At 43.6% G+C, this 17,973-nt stretch overlaps 1 protein-coding gene across 1 annotated transcript in view; it reads left to right on the top strand.

Annotated features, from left to right (window-relative positions):
• LOC138165280 (inaD-like protein) overlaps positions 1-3,657 on the top strand; it is a 340,313-nt gene extending 336,656 nt beyond the window's left edge. Inside the window, exon 45 of the mRNA XM_069093439.1 lies at positions 1,000-3,657. Coding sequence (XP_068949540.1) covers positions 1,000-1,146 — 147 coding nt within the window. The 3' untranslated portion in view covers positions 1,147-3,657. The remainder of the gene's footprint in view (positions 1-999) is intronic.
• The last annotated feature ends 14,316 nt before the right edge of the window (positions 3,658-17,973 follow it).

Below are 17,973 nucleotides of genomic sequence, written 5' to 3'. Positions count from 1 at the left end.
ACCTCTATTTGAAGGAAGGGCCAGGCCAGTCATGGTCATGCCTTCCCTCTTCTCAGGGCCTCCCTCCAGACTGTGAATTTCTTTCTCCTTTTTTTCCCATGTCCCCCTTTTCTGCATCACCTTCCCCTGTTAGAATGGAAGCTCCTTGAGGGCAGGGATTAGCCCTCTCTAGTTTCACATCTATTTGTATTCCCAGCACTTAGTGCACTGACCGGTATTTAGTAAATGCTTAATAAATGCTTGTTGGATTGACTCACCCAGAGTCGAACAATGACAAGCCAGTCCAGGTCTAGTTCTGGCCACACAGTGCTTGCTTTTCTCTGAGAGCAACAAAGGATGGTGGGTAGGGTTTGAGCTTGAAGTCAGAAAGAGCTGGGTTTAAATCCCTCCTCAGACATTTAATCTATGATCCTGGATAAGTAATTGAACTTCTCCAAGCCTCAGTTTCCTCTAAATTCTCCTTTAGCATTAAATCCATGAACGTGAGGTACTGGTGGCTAGATTCCATGGAAAATGGTAGGATAATTATTGCAGCAATTCTAATTTCCATTCATCATTAATCCCTGTATCTTAGAGCACTTGACTTGGAATCAGGAAGACCTACCTTCTAATCCTGTCTCAGATACTTACTAGCTGTGTGACCTGGACAAATCCCTTTAATCCCTTTCTGCCTCAGTTTCCTCTACTGTAAAATGAGAGGACTAGAGTGGATGACCTCTGAGGTCTCTTCAGGATCCTCTGCTAGATTTTTTAAAGAATCTCATTACGTCCTCCCCAAACCCTATTATTATCTCCATGTGACAGCTCTAACCGTCTTATGATTGTATGACCACAATGTATATTCTTCCAAAGGGAAGAAGGTGATATAGAAAGAATTTCTTAGGTGACCTTTGAAATGATTCTTTCACATGGAGCCCAGCTAGACTTAGGGGCTCCAAAGGATTTAGGCGTGAAATCCTTTAACTGGCCAGATTGGTGATGGTGCCCTGGTGTTTGTAGGGAGCAGCGGCAGATGATGGCAGACTGAAGCGCGGTGACCAGATTTTGGCTGTCAATGGCGAAGCTCTGGAAGGCGTAACTCACGAGCAAGCTGTGGCCATTCTAAAGCGTCAGAGGGGAACTGTAACACTCACAGTGCTGTCCTGAGCCTCGCCTCATCAAGGCAGAGCTGCTGCTGTGGCCAGAGGTCACTGTAAGGCAAGTCCTGACTGGGATGAAAACCAAGCATCAATTAGCATCAGTCCTCAGCTGGATTCACACCATCTCCTCTATGCTCCGAAGAGACTTGTGGTTTCATCTACCTGTAGGAAAAAATCTCTGACCATCATCATCATCTCTCTCTCTCTCTCTCTCTCTCTCTCTCTCTCTCTCTCTCTCTCTCTCTGTCTCTCTGTCTCTCTGTCTCTCTCTCCTCTCTGTCTCTCTGTCTCTCTCTCCCTGCCTCTCTCCCTCTCTCTCTCTTTGTCTCTGTCTCTCTCTCCCCCCCTCTTCTCCCTCTCTCCCTCTCCCTTCCTCCCTTTATCTCTCTCTCCCTCTCTTCCTCCTTCCCTCTCCCTTTCTGCTCCTCTTTCTCCCCTCATGATGTGGTGAACGTCTTCAATTGAAATAAACCTTGGCCTTCCTACCTTCAGCACTGGATGGTCAACATCTCATCCTTGATCCCTCTGCTAGCAGCTGCACCTGGAATTAACAAACACAGCATCACCCCCAGGATGAATGGCATCATCAGAAGTCAGCTGATAAGCAAAAATAAATACTGAGTGACTTGTCATCTCCATCCTGATTTACTAATGCTAATCATTTTTCCAAGGAGGCCAGAAAACATTAGTGATATAATTCAATTACCAGCATTCTAACTGATAAAATAGCAAATTCTCCTACGGGACTTTATCTGCACTCTTCTCATTAAGTCTTTACCATTGAAACATGCTTCCAATTTGGTCTCTGTGAGTTAGTTTTTGATGGTTCTAATGAGACAATTTGCAGGCTTCAAGATGAAAATATGAAGTCTCCTGAAAACTGTTGCCCAGTTGTTTTCGGAGCTGTGTGAAGACCCCTTCTGAAATGCACCTTCAGGAAAAGAGCATTTTCCCAAATGTGTTGTTTTGTTCAACGGGTGCTGTTAAGATTCATGTTCTGAATGTCAGCAAGGCAAAATTATATTGGGGTTTCCACAGGTCCCCCGGAGCTCATCTCAACTGCCGTTCCTATGCCAGTATGTTCCCACCAACCCATCCTGAAAGTGAGGCTTCCCAGCCCCCAGCTCCTGGCCAGCTTTGTGAGTTTTAACAGGTCTGTAGCATGTCAGCTGCTGGGACCAGTTGCCTTCCCTTTATAGGGAGGACAGGGCCAGAATTCTTCCTCTTTCTGTTCTTTCCACATCAGTCATTCTGTCTGAGCAGATTGTGGGAACCATGATCAAAGGACGCATGATGCCACCAATCCATTTAACAAATAAACTAGGGGTGGAGGGGAAGGACAGTTATTCTCTGTTCATGTCTTCCTAGATCCAGAGGGGCCGCTCTGTTGCAAGAGAGTAGCAAGCTATGGAATGCAAATTCAAAAAAAAGGAAGAAAGAAAAACAGGAAAATCTTCCAAACTGGTCCTGCACATTATTTTCAAAAGGGTGGGGGGAGGTGGGAGGCTGCTTGTCTTGCACATACTCTTGGCTGACTGTCAAGCTCTATAATAAGTGGATTAGGAAGAATAAGTACCAAGGTCAGTGATTAGCGTTATTTAACCATAACACGGTTTTATAAATGGTCAGAAAGTCATAAAAAGCAAATTTTATGGGCTCTAATTTAAAATATTATTTAATAAGGGTAGATTTTAATGGAAAATCCTCTTTGAATATATGTAATCACAAAGTGCATTAACATGTTGGAATATTACATGGCTATTCCAAAGCATAGAGTGCCTGAATTTTATGTCCGAAATGTCTTTGGTGTCTGGCGTTGATTGCTTTTCAAACTTCTGATGGATTTGGGGCTGCACAGTGTTCGTAGGAGCTTGACTGCTCAGTGCATGAGAAACAGCAGATTCAGGAACCTCCAGTGTCTATGTGTGTTTGCAAGAGACCCTCCAGGCCTTAGCAGGCCTGAAACTTAAATATGCACCTTGAAGAAATCACACTGGAACATGTGGCCTCAGCAGTTGTCCTTCTGGCCAGGATGGATGACTGCCAGGGGTCCCTTTGGGATGCTGCAGGGTCTTGGGTTCGATTCCTTTCCACCCACATCCCCCTTCTTTTATGTCTATGCCTGTAAAAGGAGAGAAGAAGGAATGGAGACCCTTTGCCGTTGTTACTGCCCAGGATGGGGAGGGCTTCTGCTCCTTGTAACTTGCACTTTCTCTCTAGGTTAATATGTACCTGCCAAAACAAAATTACATTGCAACTTTCCACTAAGCTAGTAATGGTGTTCAGGAAAGTGAGAGAATGTCCTTCTCACCTGGGAAGGACCAGTTCTGGAAGGAAGCTACACTTTGGGTTTTAGCCAAACCATTTGGGCTTTTGTTTAAAGAATAATAACAATTTGGGAGAGGAGGGTCATGGGAATCAAGCCGTGAAATGCAGCTGCTGAATGTGTATGTATATGAGTGGATCCAATGTTTTATGACTTCCAAAGATTCTAAATAAAGATTTAGTTGACTAAGGAGTTGCAGGAGTGTTCATTGTGTATGGATGAAGAGAAGTTGGAGGGAGGGATGGAGAGAGGGAGGAAGAGAAGAGAAGTTGGAGCTGGGGACTCGTCCTTGGAAGAGAACACGAGAAGAATGAGATAGCAGTGATAATCATCATTTTTATTTATTTCCTACCTGCATGACAAGGGGCAAGTCACTTAACCTAATAATAACCCACGTGTATTTTAAGGTTTCCAAAGCACTTCACATGTATTATCTCATGTTTTCCACACACAACAAACCTGAGAGGTCTGTTAGGCACTTTTTACAGATGAAGAAATTGATCTTTAGAAGGGTAAAGTGACTTGCCCAGAGTCACTGCTAAGAGTCTGAGGTGGAATATAAACTTGGATCTTACTAACTCCATCCCAGTGCCGGAGGCGCTGACCATGGTGCTCCTCTATTGTGTTGCTGAAAGAGAAGAGGTAGATTTCTACAAGGCTTTGTGGTCCCCGCTTGGAGCTGGGACTTTGCAAATGGACACTCACATTGGAATATTATGGTTTGTTGAGCCCACAAAGTTAAATAAGTTTGGTGGTAGTGTTTGTTTTGTTTTTAAAGCATATAGCATTTGCATAGACAGAATGTCGGTGAAATTGCCTATTCCTATTTTAATCACAGAATTTGAGATTTGGCAGGAACCTCAGGAACTAACATACATGAAAGAAATTCCCACCAGAACATGCCCCACAAGTAGTTATCCAGCCTCTTTGTGAAGACCTCCAGTAAGAGAAAACCAGCCAACCTTCCCAAACAGCTTGCATCACTTTGACACAATTCTCTTCATTAGGAATTGTTCCTTCACATTGCAATAACATAAATTTTCTTCTTGGCAAAGTCCATCAATTGCTCCTGGTTCTGCCCCCAGGTCCCAACCAAGTAAATCTAATCCCTTTCCCTGTGAAAATCTTTACAATTCATGAAGACAACTCTCATGTCTCCCCTGGACCTTCTCTTCCCCAGGTAAAACATCCCCATTTCCCCAGCTGATCTTTGTGACATGTACACAAAGCCCTTCACATCCTCTTTACCCTTTAAGTACTCTCCACTTCTAGTAGTGATTAGATTGATAGGAGAACCTTCTACTCCAAGCCATCAACATTCCCTTACCCAGGAATATGATGGAGTCAGCTTGGCTTGAGAGATTCAGTTACTGCATTTTCAGTGTGAGCATATACATCTTGGAAACTGGGGTTTGGTTTATTGGTTCATTGTTGATTGTCTAGACAAGAAAGTGATGGAGAAAATGTTATTGGTGCAGATTAAGTGTGTTGGGAATTTAGGAAGAGCTGGTTCCAAAGCATTTGCCAACATACCCCCAGGTAAGCCCATCTTTAGATGGGCACCTGGCACCCTTCCCCTAGCTTACCTGAGTTTATTGCTGAAGGAAGCAAGGGAAGAGGGAGTGAAGTTCCAAAAGCAGCTGATGAGCTTGGTAGCCTTTCTGCTAGGCTGCACTTCTGAGGGGGAGCTCCTCTGGATAGAGGATGGAAGAACAGCAGATGTCAGCATTTTCAAAAGAGAGATAAAGATGAATTTTGCCAAACAGTCAAGTGAATTTGACTTTTACTCCTGGAAAAAGTAAAGAATGTATATTAAAAAGGCAATGCAATCTAATGAGTAAGGAGTTAGATTTGGAGTCAGGAAGCCCAGGGTTCGAATCCTGCTTCTGACAGGCACAACCTGAGTCATTTAATTTCTATGAACTTCAGTTTCTTCATCTGTAAAATTAGGATAAATCAAGTCAACAAGCATTTATCAAGCATTTACTGTGCCAGGCTTTGTGCTAAGCACTGAAGATACAAAAAAAAAAAAAAGACAAAAACACTGCCCTGCCCTCAAGGAGCTCCTATTCTGATCATTCAAGTGAATCAAATTCAATTCAACAAAAATTGATTAAGCACCTACTATGTGCCAGGAACTGTTCTAGGCACTAAGGATACAAAACCAAAAATTAAGCAATCCTTGCCCTCAAGAAGTTTACATTCTATGGATGGAGGGGGGCGGGAGATACAATATTACATATATAAGTAAATTCAAAGTAGCTGTATTTTTTAAATTTTTTTCTATACTTTTTTACATTAATTTTGTTTATAAACAAATCCCTTCCCCTAAACAGAAAGCTATCCCCTTTGTTGCTGTTGAGTTGTGTCCAGCTCTTTATGACTCCATTTTGAGTTTTCTTGGCAAAGATACTGGAGTGGTTTGCCATTTTCTTCTCCAGCACACTTTACAGATGGGGAAACTGAGGTAAAAAAGAATGAGATGGATAAAACAGTTCTGTAAAACTAACCCCTTACATCAGCTGAGTCAAGTCAGTGAGCATTTCTTAAGAGCCTGCTATGTGTCAGACTCCATGCTAAACTCTGTTGTATGTTTAATGTTCCCCACCTCTGCAAATTAACAAAAATTGTAATGTTCCCCACCTCTGCAAACCCAGGTGAAGGAATATTTTCTCATCTCTGGAAACATTATAATCACAGCATCCCCTCCTTTTTTTAACAAAATAATTTCAGGAGGGAAAAGGCACTAATAAGTGGAGGGATCCAGAGAGGTCTCATGCAAGACATGCACCTGATCAGTGCTTTCCAGGAAGGTAGGGGGACTACAAAATGGAGATAAAGAGTTCATTCCGGCACTAGGGAACATGGGCACAAAGGCACCGAGATCAGAAATGGATCTTGTGCAGGGAGAAAAGACAGTTTGACCAGAATGGAGAGTGATATAGGGAAGTAATAGGAAACAAAAGTAAAAGTTTGGAGGCATCCAGATGGCAGAGGGCTTAAAATGCCACCTTGATGATTTGGGAGTTTTGTCCTAGAGGCAATAAGGAGCCACTGAAAATACTTGTATGGCGTGAGAGGTGGGGAAATTGCTTGGTCATCTCTGTCCCCAGCAGCTGTGTGGAGCGGGGACTGAAGAAGGACAAAAGCAGAGTCAGGGAAACTGATGGCAATAGTCCAGGAGAAAGATCATGAGGGTCCATCCTAGGCTTGAATCTATCTGTGTTAGTCAAGAGAGACCAAGATGACACATGCTTCAGAGAGAGAATCAGCAAGATCCTCAACTGACTGGCTGTGGTTCTGAATAATATTGGCAGGCATTTTTTCAGCATATTGCTGTGGGACTCCAGTGAGATGCCATTTAACACTGCCCACATTCTGGTTATCAGTGTAATGGACAAAGATCCCTAAAACAATTGTTGTGAACAAGACAGAGAGAGAACCGCTCTCAATACCATGGTTAGGCCTATTCTCAATTGGTTGAATGATTAGACCCAAAGTTCTATTAATGGGTTGAAAGTGACTTAAAAGGAAGTCTCTAGTAGAGTGCCCTAGGGACCCTGGGACATTTAATGTTTTTTATTAACGCCTTGGATGAAGATGTAACTTTGCAGGGGACAGAAAGTAGAGGAGGGTAGTGAGTACACTGGATAACAGTCATGATGCAAAAATACTTCCATGGGATAGAATCTAGTAAGATAAAATTCAATAGGAAGACAATTGCTATAACAAATAACATGATAAGGGGTGGCCAGGTAGCACAGCGAGTAAGAGCACCGGCTCCAGTGTTGAGAAGGCCTGGAGATCGAATCCCGGGCTCAGACACTCAGCACCCACCCAGAAACACCTGGCCGTGTAACCTTTAGCAAGTTACTTAACCCCAATTGCTTAGGGGCGGCCAGGTGGCTCAGTGAGTAAGAGCACCAGCTCCAGTGTCAGGATGACCTGGATCAAATCTGGGCTCAGATACTCAGCACCACACCCAGAAATAATAACTGGCCGTGTAACCTTGAGCAAGTTACTTAACCCCGATTGCTTAAATAAATAAATGAATGAATAAATAAATAAATAAATAAATAATATGATAATCCGGAGGATTCTAGGGAGGCTTCTATGAACTGATGCAGAGTGAAATGAATAGAACCAAGAAAACAATAGACATGACTACAGTGATACAAATGGAAAGAAAAATTCAAAACAATGAAGACTAAATACTGCAAAATTACACCGGCTAACTGATGTTAATTAAATTATACTGAGGCACTAATTAAGGGGTCAGTAACATAAGGGAGATACTAACTGTGACTGGTGATTGATATTGAGAACACTCCAGAATGGAGGCTTGAGTCAGTCTCATTAGAGAAGAGCCCACTGACCTTCAAGAGTAACCTAGAGCCCTGAGGGGCTAATGCAGCTAACATCAGCCCCCTGGGAGAGCCAGCTCAGTGGGAGTGGGAATAAGGACCTCTGAAGGCCACAAATACTACAAATCAGTGTGTGAGCAATGAAATTAAATGAATAAACAAATGAATTGATAAATCAATGAATGTGGAAGAGAAAGATAGAAAGGACAATGGGAAGAGACAGAACATAATGGTACTGTAAGGTTGGGAGTGGGGGTTGGGGCTCAGGAAGAAGAACCCTCATTGCTGTAACTATAGAACAACCCTGGGAATTTCTAAAGAAACATGGCTATCATCAATGTGTTGATTAATAGATAGTTGTCTAAAGGTTTCTGAGGGGATTCTCCTCTCTTTAATGTATTTTTTCCTCTGCAATGCTATGAAATACACATACTGAACTAGAGAGATGGTCTCAGGGTCCTGTAGATGTTTTGTGGAGATTTCCCCGTGTTTTATAAGTAGAAATAATGGAACCAAGAGGAATGGGAAAACCTTCAGGAAGAGACCAGGCTCTTCACATCATGGAAGTCTCTGATAAATGGGTTATAGGAAAATGAAGCAAGATGAAGGTAAAGAGCAAAAATGAAAAACAAGTTGCCTGTCAACTGAAGAAAGATTGACCAAGTCATGATACATGAACATAATAGAATATTATTGGGCTCTAACAAACAACAGAGTATGGAAAATTCAGAGACTCGTAGAAAGGCCTGTTACAGCCTAATGAAGAATGAAGTAGCGAAAACCAAAACAACAGTATAAACAGTGTCCACCATCAGCCAACAGGCATTTTTTAAGCACCTACGATGTGCCAGGCACCATGCCAGACACTGGGGTACAAAGGCAAAAATTAAACCAGTCCTATCCATAAAGAGCTCAGATGAAAAGAATACTTATGGGCAGTTAGGTGGCACGGTGAATAAAGCACCAGCCCCAGAGTCAGAAGGACCTGAGTTCAAATCCAGTCTCAGACACTTGACACTTAACTAGCTGTGTGACCTTGGGCAAGTCACTTAACCTCAATTGCTTTGCCTTCACCCCCCCTCCAAAAAAAGAAAAGAATGCTCAGATGAAGCCTATTGCCAAGTAATTGCAACAACCAATCTTGGCTCCTGAGGAAAAATGGTTCCCATCTTTCAACAGGGAAGTGAGGAATATTGCGTGAAGTGTCATCAGGTCACTTAATTTAGCTTAATAATTCTTTTTGTCACAAGGTGTATATGGTCATGGTGTATATGGATTGATCATATTCAGAAATATCTGTGATGATATCAAAATGAAAGATTATCAATACACCATAATCAATATTAAACAGTGAAGGTGGAGACTCATAACTCCTCATCTGTAACATTAGGATTTTGTACTCATGGATCTCTCAAGTCCTTCTAGTTCTTGATCTCTGATGCTATGAAGTAAATATGAAAATAAATATGGCCTAATGATAGCATCAGGAACACTAAATGCCCCAGGGACCTGGGACCAGCCCCAAGCACCACCAGCAACCAAAAAGCACCACCCTTCCCTCCGCTTCCCTTTTTATGATAAGGCTCTGCAGCAAACAACAATCACTTTACAGTGACAGAGGGGTACTGAGGGTGGATGTGATTTAGCTCATGGACACTAGAGAAAGACAAAACTATTCCACATCAGCTTCTGTTTTCTCTGTCAGGGATAACCATCTCCAGACAGAAATAGCTAACAGTGAGCTTGGGGCGGCCAGGCGGCTCCGTGAGTCAGAGCCGGCTCCAGTGTCGGGATGACCTGGGGATCGAATCCGGGCTCAGACACTCAGCACCACACCCAGAAACAGCTGGCCGGGTAACCTTGAGCAAGTTACTTAACCCCGATTGCTTAAAAAAGAAATTAAGAAAATTTAAAAAAAAATTAAGAAATGGCTAACAGGAGTTAGGGGCGGCCAGGCGGCTCAGCGAGTAAGAGCGCCGGTTCCAGTGTTGGGATTACCTGGAGATCGAATCCCAGGCTCAGACACTCAGCACCCACCCAGAAACACCTGGCCGGGTGACCTTGAGCAAGTTACTTAACCCCGATTGCTTAAAAAAAAAAAATTAAGAAAATTTAAAAAAAATTAAGAAATAGCTAACAGGAGTTAGGGGTGGCCAGGCGGCTCAGCGAGTAAGAGCGCCGGTTCCAGTGTTGGGATGACCTGGAGATCGAATCCCAGGCTCAGACACTCAGCACCCACCCAGAAACACCTGGCCGGGTAACCTTGAGCAAGTTACTTAACCCCGATTGCTTAAAAAAAAAAAAATTAAGAAAATTAAAAAAATATTAAGAAATAGCTAACAGGAGTTAGGGGCGGCCAGGTGGCTCAGCGAGTAAGAGCGCCGGTTCCACTGTTGGGATGACCTGGAGATCGAATCCCGGGCTCAGACGCTCAGCACCCACCCAGAAACACCTGGCCGGGTAACCTTGAGCAAGTTACTTAACCCCGATTGCTTAAAAAAAAAAAATTAAGAAAATTTTAAAAAAAATTAAGAAATAGCTAACAGGAAACTGAAATCCCAGGCAAGTGAGGAAGAGAGAAGCAAGCACCTAGCTGATTTCAGTGAATTTAAATGACAACGCATGTAAAGTATACTGGAAAGACTTGGGCAGTATAAAGGGTAAATTACTGCAGAGTTACTATGTTAAGTAAAAGACTCTCAATGGCCAGAGCCTCCACAAGAGGGCTACCAAGACCCAACCTGGCTAGAAGTTTTTAGGCAACAATTGGATGGCCATCGTCTGGGTATGTTGTAGCATAATGGGACAGCACTCCACTTGATGTCAGGAAAACCTGAATTCAAATCTGCCTCGGACACTTGTTACCTGTGTGACCCTGGGCAAGTAACCTAAGTCTTTCTGAGCCTCAGTTTCCTCACCTGTAAAATGGGGATAATAGTAGCACCTCCCCAACAGGATTGCTGAGAAGTTGATGTGATATATGTCAAGTGCTTCGCAAACTTTAAAGTGCTATATAACTGGGCACTATTATTGTTATTATTAGGAAGACAGTGAGGTGGCGTATTGGATAAGAGTGTGAGTCTTGGTGTCAGGAAGACATGAGTTCAAATCTGCCTCAGACACTTATTACCTGTGTGATCCTGGGCAAATCACTTAAATCTCTCTGAGCCTCAGTGTCCTGTAAAATGGGGATAACAGCACCTCCCCGATAGAGTTATTATGAGGATCAAATGAGGTAACAGAACAAAACCTCAATGTTCTACAAATGCTATCGTCACCAGCGTGACCACGATTATTGTTAAGGATTGCTGGTGATTCTGGGATGGTAACTGTGTGTCACTGATCAGGTGATAAGCCAGGAAAAGTCACCTACTCTTGACTTTAAGGACTAAGGGGAGCTGGTTTCCAGGCATTTTGGAGAAAGCCTCCTTGTTGGGACACAGCCAATGACAGGGGAAGGGGCTTCTCTCTCCCTCCAACCACCACATCGATGGCAACATGGACATGGCAATTAGAGCATGTATTTGTTTAGGCAGGAGACTGGACCTCAGTTTCTCAACTGTCACATTGGTTTTTTCTGAGCCTAGGTTGTCGTACTGAAACAAACTCCTTTCTGAACTGTCTCTTGAAATGTTTGGTTTCCAGTCTTCTTAGTAAGCTCACGAGTCTGAGAGGTCGGCAGATAGGTGCCCAACAAGAAGTGATTTCCACAATTTCTTGGAGGACTTCTCCACCTGCAGCTGAACAGGCTAAGAAAGCCCAAGTTGCACCAGGTCTGGCAGAAGATCAAACTTGTGAGTTGCTTAGATAGTACATGTAGGAGGTGACTGCAATAAATATCTGCTGAGCAAATATTTAATCCACCAAGAGAGTTTAATAGGTGGTGGTTTGCTGTTTCGTGTTTTAAATATTTGTTAATGTGTGCTTCTGAGTCTTTTACATCTTTAAGCATTTCATTGAAGTGGAGGAAATAAATAGCTGTCCTATATCTGATATCTGCTTTGTACACTGAGAGGCTTTTCTAGGAAGAACTGTTAATTCACTGTTGGGAAGACCCTATACATATGATTTTTTTTGTGGAGATTTTCCCCAGAATTCCGGGATAGAGCCAATGAGAATGAGAAAAGGCAGCAAAAGCATGCATTTGTTCAGGCAAGCAGGAGACTGAGCCTCAATTTCCCAGCCTCCATGTTGGTTTTATGTTTCTTTTCCCGAGCCTAGGTTGTTGAGCTGGAATGAGCTCCTCTCTTAGAAAGCATGAGAAAAAAAAGTCTAACTTCCTTTGGGGGGGCAGTTCAGGCTCCCTAATACTGAACTTGGGTCTGCATGAACCCAAATCTTGAGCTCCTTTTATCAGAGAGCCTCTCCCAATGGGCAGCAGGTGACTTTGTGGAGAGATTTAATTTAGTATCACTTAATTTCACGTTTCCTCTTATGTTTCCTGAGAGGCAGTCATTTCCCACAGTAATGGGGAGTTCAGGGAGGACTGACACCTTGGAGTGAGGGCTTGCTCTCTTTCAGGGCTGCTCATCCACCTTTGGTGTCCACCTCCACCATTCTCACCTGTGGCTCCAAGAAGCGACGGTATGCACAGCCGCCACACCTCAGTAAAACCATCTCGGCAGGTGGGGTTGAGGGTAACTGACAAACTTCAAAACTGTCAGTGAGTTAGGGGGATGTTTACCACAGTATACGAAGACTCCCCCAGTGGAATGGGGGATGACAGCAGTTTGTTCTAATGGCCATGAAGGCAGCTAAGGCAGGTTCTGTAGAGCGCTCAGAGCCTGGTCAGACATCGAAGATGCCAAAGTCATCCAATGCACCCTAGGCCATCACCACTCATCCTGACTTTCATCTTGCCACTGGACTTTGATGACTCTGGAAAAGAGTGAGGCTAACTTTGTGCAACTCACACATTTTAAGGGTCCAATTTAAGTCCAATTCACACATGAGTCAAAATTTCACCCTGTCACGTCATTGGTCCTCTTTAAAAATAAAGGAGCAAAGAACGAGAGGTCACTTAGTCTGGCTCCCTCTCATGACCCAGAAAGATGAAGTCCCTTAAGTACATTGACGGCTGGTGACAGAGGAGAAGCTTGAATCCAGGTCATAGACCTAGAACTGCCAAGGATCTTATAGACCAGCCTGATTTAAAAAACAACAACTCATTTTACAGATGAGCAAAGCGAAACCCAGAGCTACAATGTGACCTGCCCATTTTTTTCCAAATCATCCTTGTAAATTCCTTTTACTAACATTCACTGCAATTGAAATCAGCTGCAGTTAGATTCTTTCCTGTGGACAATATGCCATCTGTGCTGAAATTGCAAAGTTCCTAGTCAGAAGCACTTGTCCCCAGGGCCAGGCATTCTTTCTAGGTCCTCTGACTGTCATCACATTCTGGGTCACTTTTTTTCCACTGTGTTAACTGTTCCTAATCATTTCTGCCAGCACTTGAACACAATTCTCCATTTTTCTTATGGACACCTTTTTCCTTTTGCTCTTTCTTCATCTTATCTCTTGTTATTTTTTCAAATTCCAACTCTTGCTTCCCCGCCCCCATCTTCAGGCAGACTCATTTGAGAAGATACTCGGGTATCTGGAAAAGATATAGGAGTGTCCTGTGGGTAGGATAAATCCAAGTCAGTTGGTAGAGCCTGAATTTAAATCCCAGGCCCTAGGATCTGGAGCTGGAAGAGATCTCATCAGCCGTCAACTTCAACTGTTTCATTTTACAGATGAGCAAACTGAGGCCAAAAGAAGCTAATTGGTTTGGCCAGGTATCAAGCCTCAAAGGTGGGATTTGAACTCATATCTTCTGACTCTTAATTAAGGGCTCTTTCCTCTAAATTAAGCATTCTTGTCTAATCTTTCCAGTAGCTACCAAAGCCCCATTGGTCTGGTATGTCTTGGTCACCATCAAACAGGTTGGTCACCCAGGTACTAAATATGAAAGAACACTAAAGGTAATGAGCCCCAAATCACTGGTTGTGTACAATAAATGAAACAAAAGGCCTTTTTTTCTTCAAACTGTGTTTGAAAACCTTGCAAAATCCTCTATACAGTTTATCCCCGCATACAAGATAACAAGATGCAAGTGTTTCATGGTATTTCTCCAGGAGAAATTCTCCAGTGCCTCTAAATTCTTCCCAATTAATCAAATGATGCTTATCTACTTAGAAACTTGACATTGAAAACCCACCAAGGCAGCGTGACTGGGCTGCACAGAGAAGCTAACACACCTTCTCTGGGAAAGATTAAGACAAATTAACTTAGCACCGAGCAGACACCAAGCATAGGTTCCTGCAGCTGTGGGCATTGCCAAGCTCTAATTCTATTATAAATTGTTTTCCCCGTGGTTTCCTGATTTTATTTCCATAATTGAGATACATTTATTCTCTCTTTTAAAACAATTTCAGATCATTGTTTTTCTATTCTGATGCTACAAGAGGTTTCTATCCTGGGAGACCTGAGGGGAACATGCCTGGCAGTTTTATTCGGGCAGGTCTGGATGCTAATGAGAAAGGGCATATTCTCCCTCTGCCATAGGCCTTAGATTAAATACCAGCCCCAGGCCCTGGGGCTGTGACCAGAGGACCGCTCAGACTTGAATTTTTTTCTCTTTTAAAACTTTGTGTTGGGCAGCTAGGTGGCGCAGTGAGTAAAGCGCTGGCCCCCGGAGTCAGGAGGACCAGAGTTCGGTTCAGGCCTCAGACACTTAACACCCACACAAAAAAACTAGCCATGTAACTTTGGGCGAGTTACTTAACTCCAATTGCCCTCCAAAAGGCAAAAAACCCCACAATAACAACAACTTGGTGTTGGGACAGCTAGGTGGCACAGTGAATAGAGCACTGGCCCTGTAGTCAGGAGGATCTGAGTTCAAATCTGGCCTCAGACACTTAACACTTACTAGCCGTGTGACCTTGGGCAAGTCACTTAACCCCAATTGCCTTGCCCTCCCCCCCTTCAAAAAGAAAAAAAAAAACAACCCAAAACTTTGTGCTGCTAACTAAATGCTCGTTGATTGAAGATTAGAATAGGTAATATGGCACCAAGTCTGTGCACAAATTGTGACCCGTGAATGTAAGGGAAGGTGACTTTTGCAGAAGAAAAAATTAATATGAAGGATTCAAGGAAGGAGGAAAAAATCATAAACTGAGGCAGGGTGAAGGAGGGTCCAATATACACATGATTCTGATAATATGGTCAGGTTTCCCTCACCCCATGAGTTGAGAAATACCCCTCCCTTCCCTCATAGAGAAAGGAAGAAAGGAAATAAGTATATATTGAACACCTGCTGTATACCAAGCACCGTGCCAGGTGCTAGGTGTCATTCAATTCTCACAACAACCCTAGGAAGGAGGTGCTGTTATCCCTATTTTGCAGTTGAGGAAACAGAGGCAAATAGAGATTAAATGACTTCAGTTCAGTGTTAACAGTAACTAGTATGTGTCTGAGGATGGATTTGAACTCGGGTCTTCCTGCCTCCAGGTCCACTGTGCCACCTGGCTGTGGAAGAAGGCGTGGATGTGGACTGGAAGCTTGTGCTGATGGGCTCTCATATGCAGTCGATGGATTTAGTTGGTTTTATGGAGCTTCTTTCTCCCTCCTTTTTCAGTCTTCATTATAAGGGATCGTTCCTTGGATAATGGGGCACAAGAGGTCTGCTTCCTATATCAATGGGCATCAGCTGGGCTAATAAGTCATTCACAAAATTACACTGTCATGGAGTCTGAGAGTTGGACGGGGCCTCAGTGACCATCCAGTCCAAACCATATACAAAAGAGATGTCCACTAGTAACACACACAACAAATGGGCATGTCGCCCCTGCTAGAAGACCCCTGACGGCAGAAGGACGCCTCCCTCCATAGGCAGCCCTTTCCTCTCGTGCACAGCTCCAGTCCAATGCCTTGTCACTGAGTCTCACCTGGGGTCCTTTTAGCTTCTCTCTGCTGCTCCCAGTTTTATGAATGATATACTTGAAAAGGGAGATGCTGTAGACAGATAAGATCAGATAGTGTTTATCTCAGATTTTGTGTGGGTGGCAGAGGTAGCTTAAGACACAGATGGAAGAAATTCTCCCCCCTCCCCACCAGAGTATACCCAGACTTTGTGGTGTTGTGTGAGCCTTTGGCATGAGAGTTGCCTGGAACAAGTCATCTATGTTTCCAACACAATTTGAAGAGGGTGCCACCTGAGTTCGCTGAGGACCTTGGGCCTTCACTCTTGCTTATGTGGCTTCACTACTCACAAAATAAAGGTCTACTGGCCACAAAGAGAAGGAGTTAAAAATAAGTGCATTTCCATCGTTTAAAAAACAAACAAATTTCTACTTGTTATGTTGTATCGATCGTTCCTTACTGGGCAAGGCCAAGGACATCAGGACACTGATGGTAGGTATGCTAGACATGCAAAGATCTCCAAGCCTTCTCCTCCTCTGTGATCCCCAGGGAGTTCTGTCTAAATTTTGAGACTGACATGAACTGACTTTGTTAGACAAGCTAGCCCCTGCCATCCTAAGGGATTGTGGGGAACCGGAGTGGTAGTGGGGGAGACAACATAGGGCAGGAGACAGAGAGAGGAAATCACCATGAGGTGACCTGTGGTGTGATCAAATTGTGCATGAGGCAAGAGGAAAATGCTGTATTTCCGGAACTGGTTAGAACTCCTGAGGTTGGCCCAGGAAGCTCTTCATTTCTCTCTGTCTCTGCATAGAGAGTGGAAGCCTTCTGCATGGGAGTCTCACTTTTTCTTAAGAGTTTCTTGAGCTTTCTATGTTTAACATTCACATAATCTCAAACTAACAATTGTGATTTTTAAAAAGATTATTAATCACTCACATTACTAATCTATGTATTGTTATTGTTTGAATGTAGCAGATAGGGGAAATTGGGGAGCATCCTTGAGGAGAAAGAGATTTATCGCTGCAGTATTTTGCCAGAATGAGGTCTCTGTCTGGGGGTTCAGAGCTCTAGAAGATAGGTATTGATTTATCTCACAGTGTCCCAGGGCAAAGAGAAAATATTGACACCCACATCATGGGAGGCAATTTAAAGCAGAATAGTCAGCTGACCAGCTGGGTTGGTATTGGGAAAGGAAGGGAGAGTGGGGGAGGAGATATTGCAAAGTGAGTAGATTGAGGCCCTGGGAAGTAGAATAGTTGAGGCAACATTAACATGTGTGTTGAAGTTGTCTCCTAGTATGAGGGTGGGAATTAGAGAGAAGGAACCCTGGGTATAGGATCCTAGGGTCTAGTTTCAAATCCTGAATCTGCTATAGGATGTTACTGGCCAAAATGTTCCCTCCCCTCCCCCCCAGGCCTTAATTTCCTCCTCTTCAGTGTTTCTGAGTCTTTCAGGGTATTGCATTGCTCAGCCATTCCGTTATGTCCAACTCTATGTGACGACATGGACTTTTATCCATGAGTTTTCTTGGCAGAGATACCGGAGCACGTTGCTATTTCCTTCTCCAGTGTGTACCCATTTTACAGATGAAGAATTGAGGTCAATAGGGGTTAAATGACTTGCCCAGGGTCACAGGCTAGTAAGTGTCTGAGACTGGATTTGAACTCAGATTTTCCTGATTCCAAGCCCGGTGCTCCATCCACTACACCACCTGGCTGCCCTCTTTAAGTACAGGGACCTCTTTTTATCATCAAAAAAAGTTCATAGAACACCTTGTGATAGTAGGTGGGAGATTTATATCCACCAAATGACAAAAAGGCCCTCTGGATTTAGTTATGCTTTTAAATGACTATTTCTGGCATCCAGATCCAGAAACAGCAGAGAATAGGTGGTTAAGGCTTTTCCCCAGGGGACTGATGTGGGGGTGCACTTCTTCCTCTCCTCCTCAGCAGGCTGCTACATTCACTCCATCTTCAATTACTCAGGCTGCCAACCTCAAGATGCTGTAATGATCAGAGCCAGCTTGCCACTAGATTGAATCGATTCCTACAAGCCACCTGGTCCAGGATCCAGGACACAAGCTAGGACAAGGACAAGGGAAGAATCCCTGCAGTCACTGAAAGAGGATTTGAACACCGCCCCCCCCAGCTCAAGAGGAAGCTCATCCATGTCCTTCTCTGCCCAAACAGAGCAGCTTTGGAGGCAGCACCCCAGCTCTGCCCAGTGGATGCCATAG

This window comes from Petaurus breviceps, unplaced genomic scaffold (assembly GCF_028583685.1).
Source record: "Petaurus breviceps papuanus isolate PSGF00001 unplaced genomic scaffold, PetGlider_PUasm1.0 208, whole genome shotgun sequence".
NCBI classification, from domain to species: domain Eukaryota; kingdom Metazoa; phylum Chordata; class Mammalia; order Diprotodontia; family Petauridae; genus Petaurus; species Petaurus breviceps.
Note: the sequence above shows the minus strand (reverse complement) of the source record. Positions and strands in the feature narration are given on the sequence as shown.